This window comes from Ciconia boyciana, chromosome 5 (assembly GCF_034638445.1).
Source record: "Ciconia boyciana chromosome 5, ASM3463844v1, whole genome shotgun sequence".
NCBI classification, from domain to species: Eukaryota; Metazoa; Chordata; class Aves; order Ciconiiformes; family Ciconiidae; genus Ciconia; species Ciconia boyciana.
The window spans coordinates 1,646,578-1,664,853 of NC_132938.1; the positions used below are offsets into that span (position 1 = coordinate 1,646,578).

General features: G+C 46.3%; 1 protein-coding gene across 4 annotated transcripts in view; it reads right to left on the reverse strand.

Moving 5' to 3' along the window:
• Positions 1-18,276, reverse strand: part of EXOC6B (exocyst complex component 6B) — a 317,684-nt gene that overhangs the window by 76,886 nt on the left and 222,522 nt on the right. For all 4 annotated transcript variants that reach the window (XM_072861634.1, XM_072861632.1, XM_072861635.1 and 1 more), the window contains 2 exons: positions 15,625-15,766; positions 3,056-3,129 (listed from right to left, as the gene is read on the reverse strand). In XM_072861634.1, the coding sequence (XP_072717735.1) occupies positions 3,056-3,129; positions 15,625-15,766 (216 nt within the window). The remainder of the gene's footprint in view (positions 1-3,055; positions 3,130-15,624; positions 15,767-18,276) is intronic.

Consider the following 18,276-nt stretch of genomic DNA (forward strand, 5'->3'; position numbering starts at 1 on the left):
TGTCAGCCCCTTGTTATAAAAGGGCTCTTACAGAAGGATTTGAGATGCGAACTTGATTTACTTTATCACTTCATTAAAGGTATTTAAGGATTTAGAATTGTCCCAGGATGGGAAGAAAAGTCCCTTTTTAAATTACTGTCTGCTCAGAACAGCAATTTTGATTATCTGGGCTTGACTCTTTTCCTCTTTACCATACGGTGATGGAATTGCTCCCAATTTCCTTGAGCGCAAGGGGAAAATCAGGCTTTCAGTGTACAGAGGGATCTTACACTTGAGTCTGCTGCACTGAACAAGGAGGAACTCTGATGCTCCTAGACAGTGACATTTTTATAGGGCTTATTTTCTACTACAAGGATCTGTATTCAAGACACAAACCAAATCACTACATTTTTCTACCATTTTACATTTTATTGTACTCAGAATTAATTTTGGTCATTCCTTTAAACTTAATCATCCCACATTACTTTGAAAATTTTCTCTCCTCTACAATTGCTCTGTAACAGCTAGTACTGAAATATATTGGGAAGGGAGAGGGAAATCTCTTTAAACTCCCTACTTACTTGGTGCATTTTTCGCCCAGTCATTTTTCCTCCCTACATAACCAAGCCAGACCGCTTCTGCCTGCTCATGCAAAGCCACGCTAATTGACAGGACAGCTCCAAGGTAAGTATAAACCTACCTGAAATATAAACCTGAAATTACTTTTAACATTTTGAGAAGCCTGTCTGGATTTCAGGTGGGAAACACCCTTTCACCAGCTACGCCGGCGTTCCTCCCCGGGCGAAGGAAAACAGCCAGAAACACAAACACTTTCGGGTGACATCTTTTTCCCCCTTTATAGCTTTAAGTCAATATTGTGTTAACATTTAGCAGCCTAAAAGAGAAAGAACGCAATGTCCAAAAAGAACAAATTAAAAACAAGTTGAAGAACAAATTAAAGACCTCTCTTTGCTGTACTTTCATCCATCCACCCTTCCAGCTATCCCCTGCTCCCAGGCCCTGCAGCTGGAGCTGCAGTCCAACCAGAAGCACCACGGTGGTGGGAGCATTGGAGCTGTGATGGCCCCAGAGCAGCCCACGGAGCTCCACACAGACGGAGTCTGGTGACACATTAGATGTCACGGGATTAGGTCATCGACAGGATCAAGGGAGCTGCGAACTCTCATCTTTGCACGTTATCGCTAATCTTAATAAGCCAGTGATAGGTGGATTCTTCTCTACTTGGAGCAATGAGATGTTGTCCTTTACCTGTACACTACTTGGCATCAACAAGCACCCCTGTTATCCAGAAGACCTAGGACTGCCTGTCCTCACCTGAAACTCAACAGGCCAGAGCACCTCCCCTTTCTCCTCGCAACATTCAGAAAAGCTACTATTTTTAAATGCAGGGAAAAAAGTTGGGACTACCTTCCAAAACACAGAAGAAAATGCCATGTACAAAGACGACTGTTTGACAGAGGAGGAAGAATTGTAGAGGGCTACTGTTCAGCTTTCTCCTCACCCGAGCTGAATTCATTTGGCTGCGTTTTGCACTTATGAACCGTACGAACATTTCACTGCTAACGCACTGGCTCAGACCAGCTGAACCTCACCGAGCATTTTTAAGGCATTTCATTCTTCAAACGGCCACAGCTTTCCTCTTCAAAATCCCTGCGTTCACGTCTTCGTGCTTGGAAAAGGACCAAAGCCTCCACATTTCCTTATACCCAGGAGGCTGTGAGCGCGTTGTGTACTGCAGTCAATAAAGTGCCAAGAAGCTAATGAAGATAAAAGTGTCAACGCGTAGCAGTGATAACACACATCTTTCCCATAGAGTTATTTTGACCATTTTGCGAACAAATGTGGCGGGTACTCGCAGGCCCAAGTCCGAAAAGCAAACGCGCGGCATCTCAACGTTATTAAACTTATTGCTGCTCCGCAGAAGTGTCATGGGATGACAGATTGCTCCCTGCACATCAATTGGATTCAGAGAAGTTCTCAAACCCTTACGGGTTAAAAGCGGCTCCAGCATGAATCAGAGTCCCAGTGGTAAGGAGATCATCGATACAAGGGATTATGCAGATTTAAGAAATACCCTCGGCACCCGAAAGTTTTCAGAATGCAAACTACGTCAACCCTGAAAACAAGAGGCACTGCATCATGATGGCAGGAAGGACAAAGCCAGGGGGGTTTAACAGACAAAAAAAGATTGTTTTAATAGGAGAGAAGCATCAGTCATTGAGTCTTACTTCATTCAGACTTTCTATGCAACCCATCCATCTTCAGTGCCAAGAGATGACAGGACCACCTCACTTTTTCCCCCCAGCCTAGTATATCAATAATGCCCATTTCTACCCCAAACAAATGACTCGCTAGAATGGCCCTTTTCCCTAAATTGGCTTGCCAAGCCCCACAAATGCCTCAGTACCTGCTATGGTCAACTTGGCTCTAACGGGGCCCCCTCGAGAGGTGGGCACCGATGGGTGGAGCCTTCCCCAATCATCTTCCCCAACAGCCACTTTGTCATTCATGGCTGGGGACCATCTGCGGAAGAAGGGACCGGGGAGGGGGGAGCCGAGCCAAAGACGGACACAAACGGGCGCGCACACACTCATGCCCTCCCCACACAAGCCCGAATGCAAATTCCTTCGCCCTCGCAAAACGCCTCTGCGGGCATTATCTGCGAACAAAAGTCCTCGAGGCGGGCGGTCTCTGCATCACTGCTCTCTCTGTTAGCACCACCTGCTTGGCGTCAGCCGGGAGAGTCGCCGAGTTATCTTTTTGCCGTGTCTGCAGAAGCCAGAGGGAGCACAATGGACCCCATCGGCCAGGGTCAGGCATGGCTTTCTTTCTCGCCCCTGTACCACCAGCCCTTTTCACCTCCACCATCTCCAGGACCCCGGAGCGCTCAATAAGGAGGTGGCTTCGAGCACAGGGAGGAGGGGGCGGGGGGAAATATAGATCTCTGGCGTAAATCGCCGACGCCGTTTCCCCTCCTCTCCCTTTCCTTAAGACCTGATGGTCTTCAGTCACACATCTTAAAAGAAAAACAAAAAACAAAAACACAAAGACTTACTTGTCTCAAGTCGATGAAGGCCAACTGCAGCGTGTCCCCTTGGAACCCAGGCACTGGGCCGGATCTGGCAAACTCTGTGGGAAAGAAAAGAGGATAAAAAGCGCCTTTAACTAACCATGGACAGGGAGATTGGCAGACGGATGACAGGGAAGACAAGAGAGGCTGGGGGAGAGGAGGACCGCGCTTCTAAGGAGTCATGTCTCCCTCCCTTCAGCGTCTTTGTTCGCCCTTCAAAATTCGTGTCATCAAAACACCATTAATTCCACCGTCCTGACAGCAAGGAAACTGTACTAATTCGACCTGAAATTTATTCCCATGAGCCGTACTGGGCTTCAGAGTATTTGTTTTGTGAATGGACAAACAACTCGCCGAGAAGAAAGGGGGGGATGGGGGTGGAAAAGTTTTTCCTCTCAACACAATAAAATCTTCAGCTGTGAAACTCTTTTCAGTTCCGAAAGCTATTTATATTTTAGGGCGCTGAAGGAATTTTCTAATTTCACGCCTGTCACCAGGCTCCATAAGCATTCATCAAAAAAATATGCCCAGCCGCATCATTAATTATTCGGCAGCAGATTATTTGCATTATCTGGTACGGCGCGCTATTGCCAGTGTACAGTCACCCCAAATGGGAAGAATCGCGGCCATTATATGGCATATTTATTTATGTTGGATGAAGACATCTGACAACTGAATAACATTGGCTTGTAAAGCAAAGAGAATATTTCCAAGGCCACATTTACCTCCTTCCAGTGTAATCTGGCCAAAATTTCATACTTAAGTCATTTATTTTTCTTCCAATCCATTATTTAAACCAAGTCTAAAACCACTGAGGGGGACTTGAACGAATCCACGTTAGAGGACCTTAGCTCTTCCATGCCATTTAACAGCTTTTACTTGGTAGCGCTCATGAAGCCAACGACTGCACATATTCAAGTGTGTCTTCTGAAGATACACCTGAGGTTGATTTTGCCCAACTTCACTTAATTTTCACCCTCTTTAGCTACTGAAGTAACAGCTTTATCTCCGCTCTCCGTGCAACTTTTCGTCACCGAGGGGACCTAATTTGTGAAGCCGCAACTCAACATCATGAAAGACTCAAGAAGGAGCTTCTGCCTTCGGCTGAATTTTGTTGCTCCTGCAGACACTGAAGATGCTGCACGCTGGAACGAAATGTTTTCTTGAGATGCAGCCGAGCGTGATGGCAGAAAGGAAGAAGGGAGGGAATATATACACCAACCTACAGATTTTTAAGTTATGTATGGCCCATTATTGCCCAACTATTCTGGTTTCTACCATACAAGAACCCCCAAAACAGCTCCTGCAGCTCCACAAAGCTGAGGACTAAGGATGGCTTGGCAATAAGGAAGAAGGATTTTGCCTTCTGTCTCCATGACTGCACAGAGATACTAAAGGACAAAGCCTGTCCTGCCCTTAAACACTAAGCAGTCATTTCATGCCAGATGGTCTTCTCCTCGAATGCTTCTCCTTCCAAAAGTTATCTCATTTTCAAGCGAATGCCACAAAAGAAGGAAAACAAATCATCACAGTGCTATTTTTAAGGACTTCCTATACCAGCCCAGTCACATGAGCAGTCCCCACAGCTCTAACGAGAACAGACTAATGAATTAGACATCGGGATTCAGCCCTGTTCCTCAACTGCCTTGTTTCTGGAAACCAGAGAGGGGTTATTTGTCAGCTTTCTTGCTCCACCATCCATTAAAATCTTGGGATGGAGAACATGCTTCAATACAGACACAGGTACCTCCAGGGGCACAGCAGCCAGTTTTCAGACATCCACAGCTTTGCTTTTTAATATTTTCAAATGCCACAAGAGCTCTAAGATTGGAACGATCCCTCATCTTTGCAGTGATCGCTCAAGTGACAACTGCTGCAGGACAATAGCAAACACAGCTGTAAAACCACTGCTTTTATCCAACGTTACTACTAGAAACGAATAATAAAAAATAAAGAGAGAAAGTATGGACGTGACTGTTCACTTTTAGATTTTGGATAGGAAAAGCATAAATGAAAGCCAGGAGAAACCATCCGTCGTGGTGCCTATGGACTTTGCCACTTTTGCACAGGACGGGACTGGACAGAGATAGGAGCTGCTCGGCTTCCAGCCAGTTTCATTGACCGATGCTGCAATATTCAGGCTGCAAATAGTCCAAAGAGAGTTTATATTTAACCCTCAAAAACTGTTTTAATTAATTCTAACTGTAAAGGCATTTTAATGTACGTTTGCTATAAAATTTGACTGTCGCTTGCCTGTGCCAGCACACACACGCAAGGGAGGACTAACAAGCTTTCTGACTCTGATCTGCAAAGGATAAATCATCTTTACACATTTGCTGTACACCCCACTGTCTCATCTGGAAAAATTATCCCCAAAGCCACATCAATCCTAAAACACCCCCACTTTGGAAAAGCACGTACCTGAGAAGTTAAAAACTTTGAGATGAGAGAAAGAGCGTTTGAGCATCCTCTCGAGGGATGAAACTGCCCTGGGCGGCTCAGTGTCGCAGACGTCCCTGGGCTGAGGTACCCAACAAACTGGCTGAACTGCTATCTCCTACCCTCCAAGGATGGGGTCACGTCATGTTACTAATTATATTTGGAGAAACACTGGAAAACAGAAACCCTGAAAGGACTGCAATGAAAGAAAATTTCTATTTTGGATTTAAGGGCTTCACAGCTGCTAGGAATCTATTTAGAAGCGCACACGGAGTTGTGAAATTTAAGATCATCCCGAAAGCATGAATTTTAAATCCTCCTGAGAAAATGCCTGTGACTGGGTCTTGAATGTTTTCACAAGACTCGTGAATTTATCACTACTGTCATCTGCTCATGAGCAACCCAAGACAGATTTCATCCCAAGACATGGTTGCTAGTTAGCTGCTCACCTTTAGCTGTCTCTTACCCAGGAACCGTATGGGAGGAAGGCTGGGAGAGTTACGGGGTGATGCTGCCCTTTAACACTGCACATTCCAACAACGGTAGCGCATTGAAGCAACATTTCCTTGACCAGTCATTCTCATCAAAAGAACGGACTGGAGTCTCTACTGCATTAACAATGCACTTGACATTCAAGAAGTGAAATGGCGTATGAGATCATATTATTTGTATTACAGAAGAAATGAGAGCAAGAATACGGCTCAGACGCTAGAAGCAAGCTGCTACAGCACTTGGCTGTAAGGAGCCCGAAGAGGAATGAATGCAATGCTTCACCCCACGGTTGTTATAAAAATAGCCGTACCTTCTGTAATCGTAGGTCACATTTTACATACCAATGCCACAAACTTATTCTGAAGGAGGAATGAACAAAGTCTTAAAGAAAAAAAGAAACAAAGAAGAGAACAGAGCTTTAGAGGAAAGACACAGCCAGTTCTTCTTGGTTTTAATCTCTTCAACCAGATTTCAGGATAATTTTCTCAGAAAAACCAAGCACAGTGCTGGCCTCAGTACTGTCGGATTCGTTCATTGTACTGTCTCCACTACCAAGGCAAGTGGCAAACAGAGCAAGCCACCTACAGTACAGCCCCTTGAGCAGAAAATCACAAGAGAATAGAGCAGATCAGTATGCGGCTGTTTGTACAAAGCATTTAGCCAGGCTAAAGGTTTGAGAGACTTGTGTTCAGGCCAAAAAAGTAATGTCTTTGCAAGGTCTACAGGCTTGGGCCACCCAGGGCAGGTCACAGGGGGACTCTAACCTCTCTTCCAAAACATTTCACCAATGAAAGAATCAAGGAACAGGAACCGTTAAGCCCTTTACAATGAACAAAGAATAAAGAGTTCAAACGCACACCAGAAAAGAGACATCCACTGTAAATTAATTATACAGAACGGGGGAATCTCTTTTTGTATACTGTAGACGGCTACGCACAGAGGGGCAGAGTCTTATATGTATTGTGCGGTTCAAATAAACACAGCTGGCGACTTCGTTCCTCAAAAACATCATTTTGAGGGTAAGATTTTCTCTAAATTACACAACACCGCCAGAATTCATGACAGCAGACCTGCAGGATTGAGGTTACAGCAGCTCCTGGTGAGGGGAACCTGGACAATCCGCTTGCGGTTGCATCAGTCATGAACAAGATTTTGTATTTGGGGAAACAACCATCTCAGTATTCCTCAGTGAAGAATGTAGGTCTCAAAGTCACCTTCCTTAGACAAACCCTTGGAAGACTATCTTAGAAAAGGCAAGCGACAGGACCTCTTGCACCCTACCCAGAGGCACAAAATGACACCTTGAGGATACTCAAGCTGAAGAACAAATCTCTGCGTGGACTCTGGAGAAGCTCGCAAGGAAAACAGATGAGAAATGACGGGTAGGAATTGAAGCAAGAGGAAGAGAGAGAAGATCCCAATTCCCATATTGAGCTTATACTTCACCCACACCATTCCCACACAGCCCTGCTTTGAAGCTGTTCCCCGTTATAGGCCAAATTATCAAAGCTCTTCCCCATCTGGGGAATTCCAGAGAGCTGCAGGGAGAGGGAGGAGTTATCCAAAACACACTGAACTGGGTCAGATTAAATAAAAATTTCTACCCCTCTCCATCATTTGTTCCTCTGATGGAACAAAGATGAGCCTGTAGTCCTGTTATTGCATAGAAACGAGTGGTCCCAGGGGCCGTGATGGTCTGCTGACAGGGCTGAGGAGCATCCACAGCCCCAGAGAGGAACTCCTCACTGCTGGACCACTGGATGTTTTCAAGCAGAAGAAAAGGAAGCTCTTCAGAAGAAATTGTACGAGATACATGCCAAGAAAATTGCTCCCTGCTAATCTGTAGGAGAGGCCTACAGAATCAAGTTACAGATCTATACAGGTTCCCAAACTCTTAACCCAAGAGGTACAATGGATGTCTCTTAGCAGATGTGAAGTTCGCAGCTCCATTAAAACACTAATACTAGGAAAAGTGGAACGTATGCATCTCACCATGAGCTCATTCGAGCTGCAAAGGCTGACAAGCATCAATAGTGTGTGTCCATGATGGGTGGGGAAGGGAAGGTGGGCACAGGGCTGAGGAACCGCACGCTCTTAAAACTGTTTAAACAAAATTAGGCGTGGACAGAGGCGTCTTCTTGTCCTAGAGTTGCAAAGGACTATAAGGATGGGTAACTAAATATCAGGGGGTCTCCTGGTAACAAAGGAGAACACAGGAAGGTGGTGGAGATGGAGGATATCCAAAAGGTTGTAGCAGACAGCAGAGGTTGGAGACAAGAGGACGGGAGAAGCTGAGATGACACCATGGGACAAAGGAGACAGAAGAGAAGGAAAAGAGAGAGAGAAATACTAAAGCTAAAACAATGAAGGAGACCAGGTGATGGATTATAGAACAGATGAAGAGTGAATATAAGGCAAAAACCAGCTGATGGTTAGAGGTGGCAGATGCAAGCAGGAGGTCTCAGTTCAGGGGCAATGTAAAATGGCTGGAGAGAAGTTCATTTCTCCCGACATCACGCAAACTCCCAGGATTTGCCGGAGTCAGACTTGCAAAGACCGCTGAAGTACTGTGCTAAAGTAGACACCATTGTCCAAATACGCCCTATCAGCATCTACCCAAAAAGGACACGTTTTTGATAGCTCATCAATGGGGGGTCATGTGCTTCTCCTCCATGCATATGTATACGCACTAATTCACCAGGCATCGCTTTCTTTGCCACTGCGAGTACTTCTCAACCTCTAAGAAAGGTCAGCTGTGGAAAATGAAGGCAGCACGAAATAAATTAATGATATGCCCAGGGGAACAAATTCAGGGAGAGATAAGGGAGGATAAATCTAAGTGTAGGGAAGTGTCAGAGCCGTGGACCAGAGGCTCCCACTTCCATGCCCTCCGTCACTCGGCGCACCGATAATTTACCCTTCTCATTTCAGGAAGCACGTACAGCAGCGCTTGGAAGACAGCTCTGCTGTCAATACAAATCACCCCACTCCATTTTAACCGCAGGAAAATGCAAAGTTTTGTTTTCCCAATGAGGGCTGAGTTTTGACAGAGGTGGGAAGGAAGCGATCCGCTCCTCTTGTCCTCCAAGGGAATGGCACAGGTCACCGGCATCGCAAGCAACAAGGCAGGCCTGGGCAAAGCACCGGGCAAACAGAGGGTCTGCAAGTTCCCAGGGATGAGCTGAACTACGCGCCTGCACGGGCATCAGCATCTGCTTGCTCCACGACGAAAAGGTGTTCTTTCAAGCCATCCATGCAGGCAGCTCATGCAAACTGTGCTCAACCTTGTATTTGGGACAATCTAGGACTCTAATGGCACTTTAATCAACAGGTAGCAGCTTTCTTAGCTGCCAGAATCCTTGACCTGGTTCAGTCATGTGCCCGTACACTAAATACACCTGCACACTCTCAAAGCTCAGCATCCTTTTGCCAGAATTGCATTTTTTCTTGCTGCTCAGCCCCGCTCCAGGTTGCAGTGTTCCAGGATGCGGTGCCAACGCATGGCCCCAGGCGAGCCCTAGGGAGGAAACGCAAGGGAAGGAGCTGTGTTTATTCCTGACGTGCACAATAAAGTGTTAGCGAGTGCTACGATGAGCTGCAATTTGGGCAGGAAAAGTCACCAGGAGGGAAAACAGGGATGCTGACGGCAAAGGAGTATCTGAACACGCTGCGGGGAAGGAAAGCAGCCTTGCCATGGAGCAGAGCATCTCCAGAGCGAGCTGTGGAGCAGATCTCTGCGAGGCTTTGTCTTGGACCTCCCAGGAGCGGGAGGCAGAGGAACAGCAGTCCCAGCCTGTGGTACAGGAGCAGTGCCGCAGAGAGTGTCCCGGGGCACGGCAGGCGCCGGAGCCAGCACGGGGGGGGAGATGGCCGATTTTCCGAGTGAGGCTTGGCTGCGAAACAAAGGTTGGAAAGCCCTGGCTTAGAGGACACTGCCTTCAGGCACTGCAAGGCAGGTGGCAAACCAACCCGCTACCTGGCATGCTTCTTCCCTGCTCTTCCATCAGCTGCTTCTGCCACCCATGTACCATCATCGACCACCGTCATCCCAGCCTACGAACTCCTACAACTCCCATGTTGCAGCATAAGGACTTCCTACCAATCATCCGAACCACAGCCATGGTCCTTTCACACCCTCACAACCCAGGACGCACATGATGTAGCTTTGTCCTTCATCATGGGCTACTAAAGGTCCCCTCCCTGGCTCTCACCATGGGTGAGGAGCTCACACACACGCAGTTACCACCAACTCAGCCAGCACAGAACCACCACCAGCTGCAGTAACATGACCCTATGTATGTGCACTATGTCTTGGGAAGATCTACACCTTTAAATTCTTTTAAACACATATCTTTTCTTTTTAACGATACACCCGAGTGGCATGGAGAGGCACTTGACTGAGGCCATGAGCCAATAATATAATAAAAAGCTATCAGGTATTGCAGGATCTGAAGAATCACAGAATCGTTTAGGTTGGAAAAGACCCTTAAGATCATCAAGTCCAACCGTTAACCTAGCACTGCCAAGTCCACCACTACACCACGTCCCTAAGCACCTCATCCAAACGTCTTTTAAATACCTCCAGGGATGGCGACTCCACCACTTCACTGGGCAGCCTGTTCCAATGCTTGACAACCCTTTCAGTGAAGTAAAATTTCCTAATATCCAGTCTAAACCTCCCCTGACGCAACTGGAGGCCATTTCCTCTTGTTCTATCCCTTGTTACCTGGGAGAAGAGACCGACCCCACCTCTCTACACCCTCCTTTCAGGCAGCTGTAGAGAGCGATGAGGTCTCCCCTCAGCCTCCTTTTCTCCAGGCTGAACAACCCCAGGTCCCTCAGCCGCTCCCCATCAGCCTTGTGCTCCAGACCCTTCCCCAGCTCCGTTGCCCTTCTCTGGACACGCTCCAGCCCCTCAATGTCTCTCTTGGAGTGAGGGGCCCAAACCTGAACACAGCATTCGAGGTGCATCAAGAGATCAGCATCAGTGGCGTGGAGATTTCTCTCCTGATGCTATCTGCTCAAACCGTTCCCTCTGTTCATTGCGACATCCCCTTTTCTCCCCCAAAACATGAGCTTTTGCTGGTGCATTGCGGCAGGATGGATACCAGCAAGCGCACAGTGCAATAACCTAAAATCAGGGAGTTTGTCCTCAAAACCGCCGTGCTCACCTCTAGCTCCGCACACGCTAATCCCTGATGGGCTGCAGGTTGGAAGAACATCAGGCAGCCGTTTGCGTGGTGCAAAGAAGCCGCGCTCGAGGAAGAGGACTCCTCCGGCGTGGTGGGCAAACCCCAGCATCTTACACAAATAACAGGATTTCCACGTGAGAAAGTCCTCAGAGCCAGATAACGCAGCCAAGAAGGAGGTGGTGAACGGCTGCGCCGGGACCCGTATCGGTGCATTTTGGCACGCTCGGGTGTCGGGCTGGAGGATTCCTCAAACCGGCGGAGACATCTGTGTTTCTTATTGACTGCCCCCAGGAGTGGGCTGAACAAAAATGGGGAGTTTAATGAAATTTTAAATATAATTTTTACAGCTCTTTTAATTTCTCATAAAGCAGCAGTTAAAAGACTTTAGAGATTATGGAACTGCTTATTTTATGATCTAAGTATTGTAAAAACAATCTGCCTCAACCACTGCTGGAACCGGTTACGTAGATGGGAAACACTTTTGTAGGAGTGGTTGCAATCTCCAAATTTGGGTTGTTACATTTGATTCCCATTACCTCCGAGGTACAGGAGATATGGAAAAAAAATATATATATATACCAGCACCAGGAGGTCCAAAAGGAGCAGAGCAGGGAACTGGGTTACGAGGCATGTAGCAATTACAAAAAGCATGCTGCATGTACTGTTAAAGCTTGGGTTACAGACGTATTCTGGAAGGCAGCAAACCCATTTTAAAAAGCAAATGCCTATGCTGAAAAAAGCATCACCTCCTCTGTTTACAGGTTCACAGAAATATTTGTGTTAGGGGTATTTTTTTTCCCCTCTCCAGACTTTTTTTTTTTTTTTGTCTTTTCAAGTTGGCTCGTTGGGCTGGAGCCAGAACTCACTCCTAAATTGAGACATAATTAGACGTGTCCTACTGTGTCTTTCTGGGCAATTCATTTAACCTCTATGCCTTATTTCACTTCAGGTTTAAAAAGGAGGTGAGAGAATCTCTCTTGCCTGCATAAAAAAAGAGCTATGTAAAGCCAAGCAACAAGAACAAGAGTTACAACTCATACCTGGCCAGCAACAGACGTTTTAAAAATGACTTTTGCCCTTCCCTGGAGGTCAGCCGTGCCATCCACGCACACACATCATTGTAAATCTGCATCAAAAGACTTTCAAATCTCTAACACACACCTTGGGAAACGGCTTTTTGCTGGGAAAAAAAAAGAGGACATGAACCTCTACGCGCAGGACCGGTGCCTTGCGTCTCCTCGAGGGCTTTGTCCAGCCGGAGGCTCCAGCACCGTGGTCTCACGGGGGGATAATGCCGCAGGAAAACAGCTCACATTTTTCCCAGGTTTCTCACATCACACCCAGCCTAATCGGGTTTTTATAACTTTTCAGCTCCACTCTTTCTTGCCTCTTTCGCACCAAAAATGCTGCTGACGTCTACGGGACTATTCATACGACCAAGACATGCAAGATTTGGTTCTTAATGTTTATTTAATTTACTGCTTCTCCCCAGCCCTCTGAAAGCTTTCTTTTTGAAGGTCATAAAATTAATAAACTGTATATTCAGTGCTTTGAAGATGCAAAACAAGCACGTTTCTATGGAGGGGGGAATTTATGGTGCAGGCAAGGGGTCCCACCATGACCGCGTGCTTCTCCCGAGCACCATCCGGGCTTGCATGCGCCTGGTGCCAAACCGTAGCCTGATGCAATGGTTCGTGCAGCCATTCCCTTTTTATGCTGATGGGATTGCAACTTATTTATAAATCAGGAAATATTTTATGAACCCACAAGTCCGGAGAATTAATTTACCGGTGTCTTGTTTTAAACCTAAGCTATCATCTTTTTCAGCTCTACAATTGTTAGCTGTTGTGTATATAAACACATTTTCTTGTAACGTGCATTGTATCTACTCTGATATAGAGCAAATTATCTGCACCACCTTCAAACCGTGCTTAATATACGTCTAAGTCCTTTCATTACTTTGCCTCACCACTCTCTTAACCAGCTTATACCTTTGGCCTCTACAAGAGGCTTAAACAAAAGCCTAATAAACTCTGGGATCGAAACTCCGAAGCCCCGTTCCCGCATCACAGAACTCACTGGAAGTGCTCCAAACAGCCATAAAATCCTATTTTAATATGATAAGTACAAGATAAAGCTGCTAAACTAGGTAAGGGGTCTGGGGAGGGGAAGAGGGCTGGAGGCAGAGACATAAAGTCGATTACACAACTGGTATGATAGGGATGCTGAGATTCGCACCTGCGCTTTCAGGTAAAAGATAAAAAAAAACCCCAACCAAACAAAACCCGTGCAAATTGAAACATATTTGCTGAATATATCAGTTCACTGTCAGGATTGGCTTTTCTTAAAACTAAAATCTTGATGCACTGCTTCTCAAAAATAGAACTACAATTATCCCCGGTGTCAGCAAAGCCACCAGACAAACCCGCAGGAACGAGAGAATGCATTTTTGCTGCCGAAAAGGAAGAAAAAGACTTTGTCTGGGTTTTCCGTTCTGGGGGCTGACAGTGATGGATAGGAAGGTTACAGCACCGGCATCCGTCTCCATTCCCCTGCCCGAGACGGCATCTCGGGCCGGGGCTGGGGGGAGCGGGTCGCCTGCCCCGCTGCTCAGGTTGGCGTCACCTGCTCTTGAATGTCTGAGTGCTCCTGGTTTTGTCTCGCAAAACAATTGGAATTTAAGGAATCGTGCTTTTAAACCCGATATTAAATGTCATCCGTTTTACTTAGCATCGGGGGCTTTTAGGGAAGAGACGCTGCTTAGTGACCCACGTTACCGATGGGGCGGAAAACTGCAGGGTTACGAGTCTGTTTGCAGCCAAAAGAGAAAGAAGGAAACTATTATTAATGACAAATGCTTCCTATTATTCTCAGCAACATCGCCTGTCCCTCTGCGGACACCGACTGGGAACACAGCTGCTACCGGTGCAGCCCCGACGCGCTGATGGGACACAAATTAGACAGCAAGAATTCAGGGCTGAAGGTGTTTCTGGAAGAAAAATAAGGCATTGCTTGCGTTACGACATACGATAGAGCTGCAAATTTTGGATGTGATTCGTTAAACAGGGATCCTTCTCCCAGGCTACTCAGCTGAGTGCTGGAAATGAGCAAAAGAACATTAAAAAATTTAAATATACTCCCTACAAACACCAAAAATCTTACTGGGTGATCTTTCTCAGAAATAAATTTCATCTCGCTATTGATGGGTGCAGCTGAACAAAAACGTGATCAGCAAAATGTTTTATAAAGGGTGGAAGAATATCTTTTGACAGTGTTAAGGGCCAGATGATGAGGAAACCAACACAACTGATTTCCTTGAGTTATCAGAGATAGGAAAAGCAAACTCACCGCTATTTAGGCTCTGATACCATTCGCGCTGAGGCCAGGGACTATTTTGCTGTGGGGTTTAATGGGAGCCACATGGGGCCAAAGAGCATTTCAGAAGACTCTGCAGTAAACAGGTTTATCATGTTCTAAATAAGACACATCCCAATTTCCACGTTAACCGAGAAAGACAAAAAGGTGGGTATTGGGAAAAACAACTTCCTCAAAATACTTTATCAAAGATTTCCTGAACTCTTTATCGACCCTATCAAGCTCTGTGTTTTCCATAGCCACAGTCGCTAATCCATCCTAATATTAATTGCAATAATAAATCCGTCCCCCTCATAAGGGAGAGAGGTTCCTGTGCAGAAGTGTGCTCACCCTGCTGTAGCTTAATTATAAAAATAGGAAGAAAAAAAATAATTTTGTCAGTTTTGTGCTATATTTTTTGAACCCTTCTCTTGAGCAGGATAACAAGCAACTTGAGGGAAACCTTCGGATTTCAGAGCTAATTCCGGTGTAAATTAGATGAACTGAAATAAACAGGGTTGAGAGCAAAGCCATGGCGCTGGCACCGCGATGTTCCACGCACACCTTTGAACAGACGTAGTTATTTTGTCACAGAACATCTCTTTTCCCTCACAGTGACTTTGCAAAAAGGGGTCGGTTTGAGAAAAAATTCTCTGCAGCAGAGAGAGAAGACAAACAGCTGAGGTCAGAAGAGGACCAGAACTTCTTAAGAACATAAGCCAGTTATTGTTTTCAGACATAGTCATAAGTAAACTGATTTTCGTCAGCCCTCCTCATGTTTTACCTACTCTAATCCCTCCTATTTTTAAAATACTCCATCTCAAAAAGCAGGGATGGTCTGGAAAGCATCAAGGTAGCGTTAAAGAAAAAAAGGAAGAGTAAAGCTTTGATCTCTTATAACTTGCTGGGCTGCTTCTGTCCTGAAGATATCGCCAAGCGTCATCCTGGACAGCCCCAGTGAGCTCTGCGGGCGTTCCCCCATCCCAAATACTTGGCATCGCTAAAAGCCCTGGCTTCGGTCCCGACGTACAAACGGGCAAAGCAAGACACGGAAAACACGATGATTTTGCATCTTACGTTCGCACTCCTCCACGTCCAGGTTGAACTGCTGCAAGGCGCCCAGCGTCAGCTGCCGCACTTCGGCTTCCAGCAGCAGCTGCATCAGCGAGGTGGAGAGGTGTTTGCACGCCGACATGCAAGCCGTCTGCGCCACCTTCCCCTGCAAGAGAAAAAGGAGACTTATTAAAGCTATCGAGCACAAAAGGAAAGAGGAACTTCTTTAGACCAGGACTTGCCAGTCCAGCCTCTTTAACGTCTCCCGTCTGCTATGGGACCTTCACGTAGCGCTCAATCTTGCAACCGCCGTCTTTCAAGGGAATCACCTTTTGGGACTCCCCATTGCTACGAGTAGGGTTAGACCTTGTCAGGTGCAGAGTGCCTGGGAGCAGCTCAAATCCAGGAAAACCTTGGAATGTTCAGAACTCTAAGCATCTCCCATTATTATGTCCTAAGGTGGGCAAGGCAACATACCATATTTTATTCGACGTCCTACATAAGATTGCCTGAAGTAACCTTGTTGATAGGTCAAAATAGCGCTGATGACAACTGCAAGTGCCAGCCTACAACTAAACCAGCATCTATATATGTCCCAAGATAGGAATTTCACAATCCCTTTCCAACAGCAGAGGCTCACAGTTCAAGGTTTAGCCTTGGCTGCCGGGGAACAGACAGCCGGGTCCACACCGTTGTGACAACGGTGTCTCTAGCACGTTGATGTTCTTCAGCTCACTTCCAGCACCGTGCAGCACCTTCCAGATGCCAAGGGGGACTGAGAAGAAGGAAATATCAAGGCAAGAAGGTGACTGGAGAAGTCGGTTGTGTTTACACGGATAGGACTGCTTCCCAGGGCTGGGTGGTGGGGAATGACCTCAGGCACCCGGATGCATCGTGTGCCTGCTTGTATGACGAGGAACGCAGTTATCAACACTTGCCTCCTCCTGAGCCATCCCTAATTCGTGGCAACTAAACAGGGGGTCTATGGGGAGGAGGCTGCGGCTGAGGCTGAAGGCTGAGAGAAACTACTTAAATCCCTTGAAATTCTCATATCTATAATGAAAGCATGACCAGTTATGAGTTTCCGCTATTAAGGAAATTGAGAACGTTGTAGGTCAATACTTATTTTTAACATATTTTCTCTGAGCCACCGCGGTTATGTTTCACTTTTGAGGAACAACTGAGATCTCAAGCTATAAATCGTGTGAACAGTTCGTAGCAAGAGGAGTTACCCTAGCTAAGCCTTCTATTTTCCAATCGAGAAACAAATGCAAGGCAGGAGAAGAGTAATCACAACAGACAATTTAATTAGCATGATTAAATTTCTGAACTGTTGAATTTGAAACAGCTGATTTGCAAATTATGGATGAAGCCCCTGTATTGAGAGAATTGAGCTGTCAGGTGGGAAGCCTAGGATGCCTCTGAGGACTTGCGATGTTCAAAGAAGAGTGGCATTAAGGAAAGGGATGATGGTGGGCGTAGGAATGGGCTGTGGAACAGGAGAAAGGGTGCTCAGGAAGCTCCATCTCCTGTGAAAGGCCGTAAGTGGGTCACCCAGCTTGAGTACCCGTGCCCTTGACCTGGCTAAGAGCATCAGCTACCAGGAGAGCCACTGTCAGAAGAGAAGGAAGCTCATGAGCACGGACGTGAAGAACTGAGAACGTCCATAAAGACCTACAGATTCTTGATCCTCTTGAGACGCCACGAGGGGACAGAGGAAGAGAAGACCTTTCCAAGAACGCCACAGATGCTCTGCCTCGTAGGAGCCCAGTCCTGCCGAGGACCAGGCTCAGGAGCAAGCAGGGAGCACACTCTGCATTTAGCCAAGGGCTTCAGAAAATCCACGTTGACTGACCAGAAGCACAAAAGGAACACTAAAGCAGCCGTAAGGCCATTAAACAAAGTCAGACCATCTCACGCACAAAGTGCTTATAAAGCTAAGGTTTCTTTTATTCTTACTGAATTTATTTTGCATCACGGCAGCAAGTCTCACAGGTCACAGGTGCCACGCTCTCAGTGAACTAAAACCAAGCCTCATTTAGGGGCACCGAACATGTGGGAGCATTTTCTTTCAACTTATCCAAATTTCTCCCTCATTTCCAAATGCTCAAAAGATTTCCCCCATCCCTCAAGTATTGCTGTGTGCCATCTGAAATTTGTGGCAGGTAAGATTTGGGTAGATAAGATTTGGCAGATAAGATTTGCATGGGTCTGTAACATATATTAAACCCGTAAAAATAGGGAAATCCTTTGCACAAGAGCACAGACTCGCACAAACCCACCAGCCGACACGGACGGAAGGGTCCTGCTACCCGCGTGTGTAACCCCATGATAATATTTCTGGGTAATGGTGCTACCATGAAAACAGCTTCAGGAGAAGATTATGTTTTCAAATGCACACAAAAGACTTTAACACGCTTTCTTGAAAACAAGGAGTGGCTTCAGAGATCTCACCAATTTTTACCAGTACTTTACAAATTGTATTTAAACTGGGATTAAAGCGAGGGGTTTAAGCGTTGTTTCAAGCTAAGTATCACAAGTTTCATTACCGCAGCACGGAGAGATGAGCAAATGTTTGATGCATGTGCTGGCAAGTGTTCTTACCAGCTCTGCAAAGTTGTTTTGGATCTTCAGGCCATATTCATCTTCAGCAGGAGGGGAAAAAATCATTTTTTA